The sequence below is a fragment of the Hordeum vulgare genome, chromosome 5H (genome assembly GCF_904849725.1).
Source record: "Hordeum vulgare subsp. vulgare chromosome 5H, MorexV3_pseudomolecules_assembly, whole genome shotgun sequence".
Taxonomy (NCBI): Eukaryota; Viridiplantae; Streptophyta; class Magnoliopsida; order Poales; family Poaceae; genus Hordeum; species Hordeum vulgare.
In genome coordinates this window covers 435,636,422-435,647,342 of record NC_058522.1, presented here as the reverse complement: position 1 = coordinate 435,647,342, position 10,921 = coordinate 435,636,422, and the positions used below count along the sequence as shown (strand labels likewise).

Here is a 10,921-nt window from a genome sequence, read left to right as displayed (position 1 = left end):
CAGAGTGGCGCGACAGTTGCGGGGAATGGGAGAGGGAGGCGTGGTGACGGAGAGATCGAAGATCTTCCTGGGGCGAAAAACATCGGCCTGCGATCGAGTGCGGATCGAAGAAGGAGCGGGCGGCGGCTTAAATGGGCAAGGGGGGAGCCGGCGCGCAGGATGGTCGCTGGGTGGTGGAGAGGATGCACCGGGAGGAGTAGAGGTAGGAGCTAGCTGGGTGGGAGGTGGTGATGCGGGGCCAGGTTGGTGGGTTGGTGCTGGCGGGAGATGGGGTGCATGGGCGCGGGAACCGGAGGCATGTAGGGGAAAGGCGGGACCGGGTTGGTGGGATGTGGGATGGGGCGACGTGGTTGGTGCTGGTTGGGCTGCATGGGTGTGGGAACCGGGGCCATGCAGGAGAGGGGATGCACCGGACGTGGGGGAGGCAGGCGCGGGTGTCGCTGGTTGGGCTGCATGGGTGCTGGGACCGGGGCCATGCAGTGGAGGTGGTGCACCGGACGTGGGTGGAGCTGGCGCGGGTGGAGGAGAGGCAAGGTCAAGCGTGGGGGAAATGACGCCTGGGAGAAGGGAGTTAGCGTGGTGGTGAGGAAAGGTGTAGGAGGAGGGCTCGGGAGTGTAGCAAGCGGAGAAAGGAAAGACGTGCTCGTCGAAGGTGACATGGCGAGAGGTGTAGGCGCGGTTGGATTGCGGGTCTAGGCAGCGGTAACCTTTGTGTTCAGTGGCATAGCTGATGAAAACGCAGGCAATGGAGCGAGGAGCGAGCTTGTGGAGGGTTTGGGCGGTGATGTTGGGGAATCAAAGGAAACCGTAGACGCGAAGATGGTCGTAACGTGGAGGGACATGAAATAATGCTTCATGTGGTGTGGAGAAGGATAAGGGTTTGGTGGGGCGAGTATTGAGAAGGTGAGTGGCGGTGGTGAGGGCTTCGGCCCAATATGGTGGAGGCATAGAAGCTTGAATGAGGATGGTGCGAATGACATCGTTGGTTGTGCGAATGGCACGCTCCGCTTTGCCATTTTGAGGAGAGGTGTAAGGACAGGAAAAGCGAAGGGTAGTCCCAAAGGGAGCGAGATATGTACGGTTGGCGACGTTGTCGAACTCTTTGCCGTTGTCGCATTGGATGGTTCCAATGGAGCAGTGGAAATGGGTTCGGATGAAGGCGTGAAAGTGGGAGAGAGTGGTGTGAACGTCGGATTTAAAACGCATAGGAAAGCTCCACATGAAATGGGTAAAATCATCAACGATAATCAAATAATACTTGCAACCGGAAATACTGGGTACAGGGGCAGTCCATAGATCACAGTGTACAAGTTGAAATGCAGCGGAAGTGGTACTAGTTGATGAGTTGAAAGGGAGGCGCGTGTGCTTTCCTAGTTGACAAGCATGACACAAACCGTCGAGTTTATTACAAGGAAAGGATTTATTGAAACTAGAGGAGGCGCCAGGATGGCCGAGGCGGCGGTGCCATATGTTGGAGGCGGCGGTGAGGAGCGGGACGGTCGGGTCGATGGAGGTTGACGGGAAGAGCGGGTAGAGATCGCCGGTGCTGTTACATCGCAGAAGAAGAGCTCCCATGCGAAGATCCTTCACAGAGACACCAAAAGGATCAAAAGCCATAAAACAAGGTTATCAATGGTGAAGCGACGAACAGAGAGTAAATTCTTGATGATGTGTGGTGCAACAAGGACACGTTGTAAGTAGAGAGGGCGGGAGAGAGAGGGGATGGAGGTGTAACCAAGATGGGTGACAGGGAGGTGGTCGCCATTACCAACGATAACCGGGGAATGATTGTCAACAGGTGTAGAGTGAGAGAGATTACCTTGCGTGGCCGAGAAGTGAGCAGAGGCGCCGGAGTCGGCATACCAGCCGCCGGACGAGGCGAGGGACGTGTCATGCAGGGCACCGATCAGGGCGGACTGCTCAAAGCTTGGTGCTGCCTGTGGATGGAAAGCTGGTGGAGGCGGAGCAGCTTGTGGAGGCGCAGGTGGCGTGCCGTTCGGCAGGGGTGAGAGGCCCAGTGGTGCGGCGTACGTCGGATGGGGGTGGAGCGGGGCGTACATGGTGTACGCCTGGGGTGAGAGAGGGCGAGAGCCAAGGATCCCGGGGGCGCCGGCGGGACGAGGAGGAGTGATCTGTTGCGGCCAGGCTTGAACGACACCGGTCCAGGGACAAACGCCGTTGGGAGGAGTCCAGCCGGAGCCTGAGCCGTAGACACCATGGTTGTTGAAGCGCTTCCGCTTCGGTTTGCCCTGGTTCGGCGATGGGGAACCAGGGCCGTCGGAGCCGCCGGTGTTGGGGTTGGAGGAGGCGTCGGATGGGCCGTAAGACCCCTGACCACCGTGGCTGCCGGTGGGCGCAGGGCGATGGGCCACGAGAAGGGCGGTGTTGGTGGCGAGCCGATCTGAGGACTGCTCCATCGTCTCGTCCTGGACGAGCATGTTCTGCGCTTCGGCGAAGGAGATCGTGGCCGACTCCCGCTGGATGATCTTGGCGGTCATCTTGTGACGGGCGTGGAGGCCGCGGATGAGGGCGATGATCAGCGCGTCGTCCGTCTGGGGCAGCGCGACGTCGGCGAGCGCCTCACCGATGGCCTTGATGCGGCCGCAGTAGGAGGCGACGGGCTGTGTGCCTTGGACCTGGTGCAGGAGTTCGGTGGTGAGTTGCATCTGGCGAGCGCGCCGGTTGCCGATGAAGATGGCGGCGAGGGCGACCCACACGTCACGGGCGGAGGAGTTGCCCTTGACCATGGCCTTGAGCTCGTCGGAGATGGTGGCCAGGATCCATGACTTGATGTCGAGATCGAGGAGACGCCAGGTGGTGTCGCCGGGCGGGGCGGTGGCGCCGGGAGCCAGGTGGTCGAGGAGGCCGAACTTGGCGACCTGCAGCTCCATGTCGTCGTGCCAGGTGGAGTAGGGGGCGGTGTGGAGATCCAGCTTATAGTCGATGACGACGCGGATGCCGAAGAGGCCGAGGGCGTAGGGGTTGGGGCCGGAGGAGGATAGGCCGGCGAGCTCAGAGGAGGAAGAGGAGGAGGAGGAGGAGAGGGATGCAGCGGTGGCCGCATCGGCGGCGGCTGTGGTGGGAGGCATGGAGGCCAGAGGACCTAAACTGATACCATGTTGAATGTATTTTATATGCATGAATGGAGATGGGAACCAGCGTGTGTTATTGATCCTCAAGGAGTACATTATATAGAGGTACAGAGAATGGGAGAGAAGACACACACACGCACTAGCTACAACAGAATCGGTTAGAGAAGATGCCTTGCATGGATAAGCCATGTGTGCGGTGGAAGTGGCTGTCAAGTTATCTTCTAACAATATGTAATTACATCTATGTTTCCATTAGCAATCCTATTGCCAATGATATCATGGAGGAATGTTTTGCATACACGAAAGAAAATGAGCATCTCTTAATCAATACCGGACGACTGGACCTACTCTATATACCAGGTCTTTGTTTGCATCTAGAGAGTAAAGAACACTTCTTTATACTCTTATTATACATAGAGCAAATCGAGCAAGAGGTGGAGGAAACCAATGAAAAGCACGCTGTGCGGAAACAAAAATAGAAGAAGTTGTGGACAAAGCAAGCAGCATCCTTGCAAACTTGAAAGCACAAGGAGACATCACTATGGTTTCATCAGCCTATAATCGTTAATTTATGGAACATAAAATCACCTTAACCTATCTACTCCCTTCATTTCAAAATAATTGTCGTAAACTTAGTATTAAATTAGTATAAAATTTATATTAAATCAACGATATTTATTTTGAGACGGAGGAAGTATATGAGTAGATTGGAGTTGTCTTTTTCCTTTGTTTTCCTGGTTTTCTCTTTGGTATCTGGGCCATCCATTGGGATAGTTCTGCTTTTTTATTCTAGTCTACATTCTTTGCATATTATGTATTTTGGTTAGAGAGCAAAAGAAAAAATGAAGGGGTCTAAAACTATGAGTATTTAGATACAGAGGGAGTAAATGTGAATTTACCTATAAATCTTCCTTTTGGCATTGTACCAAGTCTTGCTGGGTTGTTCCCATGGTCAGCTTTCATCTGTTGTTTATTCCTGCTAGTGGCTCACCAATTTCAGTATGTTTCACCCTCCGCTGTCTGGAGTATAAAACTGATAAATTGTACCGTGCAAAATGCCAAAATGTACATGTCAAACATTCTAAATCTGTTCCCAGCTATTTTGCTGGTTCTTTACTCAGGCCGTTATTGAATTTCTAGATGATGGGACACCAGGCCAAGGACGAGATTTGTTTGGGTTGTCATCATAATGGCCTCCCTTGACAGCTGCATTTGGACATTGTATATGGGCGTTACTGAATTTTTTTGAAGGTTTAATTTTGCATCAGTCTAAGTTCATGTTTCATATATGCATGTGTACGGGTTTGGCGCTTACTCCCTGCGTTTTTAAATTTAAGTTTTAAAAAAATATCATTATAAACTACATACGAAACAAAACGAGTGAATATACATTTTAAAATATGCTTATATACACTCGTATGTAGTTCGTAGCGAAATCTCTAAAAAATACTTATATTTAGTAACGAGGGGAGTAGTATACATCTAAAGCTTGGATAAGAAATATGTTGTCAACATTATTTTGAGAAAGGCGAAAGCTAGGAAGCTTGATGTATCTATCTATCTTTATGGTTATCATCCGCACGAGCTCCACTTGTCTAAAATCCTGCAAGACGAACGCAAACACTTCTAGTTGCCACTTCTTCCTGCCACATCCGTCACAAGTGCCACTTCTCAGTAAAATGAAAGATTTGTATCCCGATCTATGTTCAAAGCTTCTACCATAGACCTAATTCAAGAAGACTTGATAGTCCTAAGAAAGGTGAGGAGGAGTTATGGGTTCATATGACCGTCATGTACGCATCGACACCGCGATCCCACCGAAACTCCTCTCCGCATGTGGCGTTTGCCGAGCATTCATGCCGGTGAACCCGCTCCAGAGTGGACGTGACTCAAGGACGTCTAGATGTGATTGGACGAGTGGAGGTGTTTCTTTGATGCCGACACGACGACCGAGAAGCATACTCTAGCTAGCTAGTGTGTCGCATCGAAGCGAGGTAACCGTCCATTCACCCGGACGTAGGTATTTAAGCGTGGCTCGGATGGCATCCGCACCACACTACATCATGTATCCTCTCCTCTCCGCTCATAGTCGCTCCGCCCTTCTTCGCTCACCGTCGTCGATGATGTTGAAGTATTGGTTCTCACTATTGACAGGTGGTAGACCCAGATCTCCTTCCTGATCCGGATCATGGTGTCGCCACTGTTGTCATCTAGGACAATCGACCGGCTCCTTCAAAAGGATGATATCATCATATCCTCCAGCGATGAGGAGGAGAGGAGCAGGAGCCACAACAATTGTGCCTCCTCGTGGAGGCGACGAGGATGAACAAGGAGTACCAGGGGGGCAATGAAGATCATGATCAAGTGGTCGTTCAAGTACCGTGGTCTCGCGTCGAGCGCATCCTCGTCCCCGCTCCATCGTGTCAAGGCGGAATCGGCGTTGTTGCCTCGTCACCGTGTCAAGATGGAGCAGGCATCCCCCACTCCCCCACATGTCCAACCACGATGTCCCAATCGAACGTTGTGCGAAGGAGCCAACGTGGTCGTAGCATCCACGTGTCGATGTCTAGCATGGCAAGGCCGTGATTGAGGAGGTGCCCCCGACAATCGTGAAGGTTTGAGGGTGCCTCCACTACCTCGGTGACCGCAGGGGCGGTGTCTCCTTATCTTCACGAAGCATCGTGTCGAAGGAGGAGAGGGCGGACAGGGAGGCGACGCGGTGGGAGCAGCGCACCGCTCAGTGTATGAGAAGTCCTACGAGGCACCGGCCTAGGTCCTCGCGGACCATGACCTCACGGAGACCTGGGTCCATGACCGATCGTTTACCATTGTGAAGACGTCCCGTGACAATTGCGCTGCCTCGGTGGGGAGCTTGCCAAGATCAACGAGAAGTGGTCACTCAGCGGCAGCTCCGCCGCTAATGACAAGGGTAAGGAAAGGGACCACCGGCCATGACCGGCGTTGGCTGAGGCAGCCGTCCGCGTGGCGCAGGAGGAAGCCGAGCGGCTCCTCCGGAAGTGACAGGCGGCGGCGGGGCAGGGTGACGTCCCCCATGCCGTTTCGATGCTGGAACGACCACTCCGACGACGATGGTGACGGCACATACGGTGATGGAGATCCCCCGACCAACCCAAACATGCGTGGAAGGTCATCGTCCTCTACAAATTAGTTTAGGTGTTTTTTAACTTGAATTACGTTTGAACTTATGTTCATTTGTATGAATTCCCGTCATGTTTGCATAATTTATATCGAGATTAGCTTATATACCACGGGCAGAAGTTTGAAACAAGTGTTGAAGAATCGGGTCACGTATCATTGTCCGCGGGCTCCCTTCTGTGACCGGCGTTGGTAGATAAGATTTGGGAAGAAAAACTGCTTTGAGATTTGGAAAGGCACATGGCATCTTCGAAAAGCTCGGCGTGGAGCACTCCTAATCCACTCCCTTTAATACCACTGTCACAATACTGTTTCAGAATGGCAGCCGAGCCCCCAGGTCGGACGGACGCGCGGCTCTCTCGGCTTGCTTACACGCCGCCGAAGGCCCAGACTCAGAGGCTTGTTCCCACGCTGGACGTGGCAGCCACGGCCTGCCAAGCAGTTCCCACTTCCACCACCGCCACCGCCTAGGCTCCACCCCTTCACCCCGGGCTCTGCCAAGTGCCACCCAGCAGGCCAGCACAATCGCTCACTCTCCTCCTCTGCGCCACCTTAGCTAGCTCTCCTCCTTCCTCCCACGCTCTCGCCGCCATGTCGTACAACAAGACCGCCTCCATCACCGCCGAGACCATAAACCCCAAGGTGCCGTACCGTACCTGACGCGCGCCTCCTCCTCTGGTTTTCACTTCATTCTCCATGTTGTTCTTTCTTCCTCGCTCGCAGGTCAAGATCTTCGACTACGAGCCCTGCGGGGAGATCGCCAGGCACGCAGAGGTAACAGCAACAAATTCCTTGCGTCTAGCACCGTTTACTACCTGCTGCATTCTGCGTCACATCCAGTTCAAACGACGTAGTAGTATTACTTTGAGGAACGCGTCCAGCTCTGACGAACTTTAATTCTGGTAGCATTTCAGTATGCCTCTGTGACGTTCCTTCTTCTGGTAGCCCCTGAATAAATATGCCAAAGCACTGGCTTGAATTTGAATGTAAAGGTTTCCTTTCCTTTGATTTGGCATTCCTATACTTGTGGTTATTATGATCCAGCGGTTGGAGCAGGAGATGGAGAAGAGCCCAGGTTCTCGCCCTTTCCCAGAGGTGCGTCTTTCTTTACCCATGTTTGGTCTCTCTGTGTTCAACCCAGACTTCCAGAGCAGTAAGTAACTGATGATGGTGAATTGCTTTATTGAAGATTATATACTGCAACCTTGGGAACCCTCAGGCTCTCGGGCAGCGCCCGATAACCTTCTTTCGTGAGGTTATACGTCTTACTAAACACACACTCCAAAACAAAACAAAAATCTATTATGGCAAATGAGAATAATGCATTGATGTCTTATGCCTCAAATCAAATGTCATCTGCCTTCAGGTTATTTCTCTGTGTGACAATCCAGCTCTCCTGCACAGAGATGAAACCCGTATGTTATTCAGGTTTGTTGGACTCAAGTAATAGCTCAAGTCTGTTTACCAGATAGCACCACACCACTCGCACCTGTTCAAAAGAAAAAGCAGAGTCTTCGGCCATGATTGCATTTGCTTTCAGTTCTAGCACAAAACTTGGTATCATCATCTCGTGACGCTTTGATTCGGTCAAACTGACCGGTGCTGTTTCAATATGCCATTGCAGTCCATGTGCCATAAATAGAGCGCGGAAGATTATCGAGTCGATGCCCGGAAGAAACACCGGTGCATATACCAACAGTCAGGTATCATATTGGACTGCCTACTCGAGCCGTGAGATGTTCAACTTTTGGGCAACCTGGTCTTGGTGTTGTCATCTTGTCCAACAATGATGAAAAAAAAATAACCATCTTATTCTGCATTACGTTGTTGTAAATTCTTCTAACATGATCAGGGAATCCGAAGTTTGCGCGAAGCGGTTGCAAGTGGAATCGCTGCAAGAGATGGTTTTCCATCAAGACCGGAAGACATCTTTCTGACGGATGGAGCGAGTTCAGCGGTACGTACTACTCTGCGTTTAACAGCTCCATCACATCACATGCACTTGACCTATCTCACTATGCTGAACTGGGCTGCCTTTTTCATTTCTTCCTTCCAGATCAATTTGAGTATGCAGATACTCATTAGGTCCCAAGAAGATGGCATTTTATGCCCTTTACCCGAATATCCATTATACTCGGCGTCCATTATACTTCATGGTGGGACTATGGTATGGTGGTAGCTTTATGAAACAATCGATCAGCATTTGCAAATTGCACTTCTTCAGAGTTACTTAACTAGTTCGTTGCATTTCAAAATTCTAGATCAGAGCCTGACATTTTCTTCTTAAAAGGTGTAAAGTGGGAGTGCGTGTAGGTATAGAAGGGCTGCTCATTTTATTACATGCAAGAATTGACCAAGTTACTGAATTTCATTTGTAGGTACCGTACAATCTTAGCGAGGATGGTGATTGGGGGCTTGAGATTTTCGAAGTAAAGAGGTGCTTCGAGGAGGCACGCATCGCAGGTTTGACTGTTCGTGCTATGGTGATCATAAATCCCGGAAACCCAACGGGACAGGTATGCAAACAGATATTTATGTACCTTGCAATACCATAAATGTGAATGGGATGGAAAAAAATCTTAAAGGTTTGCTGAAATACTGCTGAAACTTAACATCTTCAACTTTGTTGTAGGTACTGTCTGTCACCAACCAGGAGGAGATAGTAGAATTTTGTCGGAAAGAAGGCTTGGTTATCCTTGCCGATGAGGTTTGCACTCGGTAAACAGCGGTAGTTTTGTGACGCGGGCGTGTGTGTAGACATCCTACATTTGTATAAATGTATCTACAGGTATACCAAGATAATGTCTATGTGGAGGATAGGAAGTTCAATTCTTTCAAGAAAGTTGCCAGATCACTTGGGTATGACGAGAATGACATCTCCATAGTGTCATTTCATTCGGTTTCGATGGGTAAATCTTTGTTCATCAGAAACACAGTTCATAGCCTCTGGAAAATAAAGCCTTAGAGCAGAGACCCATGGTTACTTTTTTATCATCTGAACTTGGCAGGTTACTCTGGAGAATGTGGCAGAAGGGGAGGCTACATGGAGATATGTGGTTTTGGAGATGATGTGATGGGTGAGATTCGCAAGGTGGCTTCTGTGACTCTTTGCCCCAACACAAATGGTCAAATTCTTACTAGCCTTGCGATGGATCCACCAAAGGTTCGTTCGTCCTGCCTTTCTTGGAGTATAATTTATTGTAATTATTACTCCCTCTGTCCCAAAATAAGTGTCTTAACTTTGTACTAGCTCTAGTATAAAATTGTACTAAGCTTGAGACAGTTATTTTTGGACGGAGGGAGTACATCTTATGCTGAAAGGATTATACAGCTGAAAACCTTTTGGTGAAATACATGACAGTACCTAAAAATTGCCGTAATTTGTATTAAAAAATCAGCATTTTTTTTCCTTGTTGACTTTTGCTGCAAGTTTCTTGGGTCAGGTTTACTAGATATTATGAATGTAAGATAATTCCCACTGTTTCGCATACTTGTAATCAGAACTGATTTTATGAAGCTTTGGTGAGATTTTTGTTCTGGTTTTTAGACAAGAGGTTTGTGTCCTTGCAATATTGGTTGCCCCTTAACCCTTACCACCTCTCACAAAAATTAACAAAGAATTACGCATGCGTGTGTGTTGTGTTTACCAAGTTGATCTTGATATTTGCAGCTAGGAGATGGTTGTTTCGAGGCTTTCATGGCTGAAAAGGAAGAAATCAGTACATCTTTGGCCAAGCGCGCCAAGGTTTGTATCCTCCTACATACACATTGTCAACAAGCACGCCGTCTTTCCTCTTCTTCCTCTTATCAGAGGAATGATGAAGATTAAGTGAGGCTGTGAGACACAAGCCTTGATTTTTCACAGATCTTGTACTAATAAATACCACATGTGGCATGCTCTCTTGTGCTCTCCACAGACCTTGGTGAACGCATTCAGCAGCCTGGAGGGAATGACCTGCAACAAAGTAGAGGGCGCAATCTACGCCTTCCCACGCATCCATCTCCCAGCAGCGGCGATCAAAGCCGCCAAGGCCGAGGACGTGTCCCCAGACACGTTCTACGCGTGCCGTCTTCTCGATGCCACCGGAATCGCGGTCGTCCCTGGCTCTGGATTCCACCAGGTCAGTCGGCCATTTTTCTTTTGTCGGGCCTGTGTTACATAAGCTGTTGTTAGTCAGTTGCCTAACTCTGGTGGCCTTTGATGTTGTTGCAAATGAATGCCATGGACGCAACAAAGATCTCTGGGCGCAACACGGCGACCGGGACATGGCATATCAGGTGCACTATCCTCGTCGCCGAGGACAAGATCGAGGCAATGATCGCGCGCCTCAAGGCCTTCCACGAGTCCTTCATGAACGAGTTCCGCGACCGAAGCTGATGCACATCTGCAGGTCTCAACTCTGGTGGCGCTGTGTTCTTCGCTCCCTGCAAATTATGTTTGTGTTGTACTACCAATAAACTTTTGGGGCAGTGTGTTCTTCTCTCCCAGTAAAACTATGAACTTGTGTTGTGATAAACATACTTTTTGTGCACAAATCTGGTATATGTATGTACTGAGTGAGTGCCTCCCTCTAAAATAACTTTGTGTTGTGCCAAAGTAGCACCCAGGAATATGTATTAGTAGTCTCACACTTTGCTCTTCTGGTACTCTCTTATGAGTTTGCTAGGGATCT

The 10,921-nt window shown here is 50.0% G+C and overlaps 1 protein-coding gene across 2 annotated transcripts; it reads left to right on the top strand.

Moving 5' to 3' along the window:
• The first annotated feature begins 6,719 nt into the window (after window positions 1-6,719).
• LOC123397686 (alanine aminotransferase 2-like) lies at window positions 6,720-10,890 on the top strand. Of its 2 annotated transcripts, XM_045092224.1 has the most exons (15): window positions 6,725-6,890; window positions 6,972-7,022; window positions 7,293-7,343; window positions 7,438-7,503; window positions 7,615-7,676; window positions 7,873-7,951; window positions 8,101-8,205; window positions 8,305-8,415; window positions 8,627-8,764; window positions 8,881-8,955; window positions 9,037-9,157; window positions 9,257-9,411; window positions 9,919-9,993; window positions 10,166-10,369; window positions 10,486-10,890. In XM_045092224.1, the coding sequence occupies exons 1-15, from the start codon at window positions 6,840-6,842 to the stop codon at window positions 10,624-10,626; spliced, it is 1,485 nt and encodes a 494-aa protein (XP_044948159.1). In that variant the 5' UTR covers window positions 6,725-6,839; the 3' UTR covers window positions 10,627-10,890. The 2 variants fall into 2 exon arrangements, with proteins under 2 accessions (XP_044948158.1, XP_044948159.1); XM_045092223.1 differs by having other exon boundaries at window positions 6,720-6,890; window positions 8,101-8,415.
• The last annotated feature ends 31 nt before the right edge of the window (window positions 10,891-10,921 follow it).

Coding starts and splice junctions, on each gene's coding strand:
- LOC123397686 (XM_045092223.1), top strand. CDS start 6,840: ATGTCGTACAACAAGACCGCCTCCATCACCGCCGAGACCATAAACCCC. Junction 6,891..6,971: donor CCGAGACCATAAACCCCAAG/GTGCCGTACCGT, acceptor CCTCGCTCGCAG/GTCAAGATCTTCGACTACGA. Junction 9,158..9,256: donor ATTTCATTCGGTTTCGATGG/GTAAATCTTTGT, acceptor TGAACTTGGCAG/GTTACTCTGGAGAATGTGGC.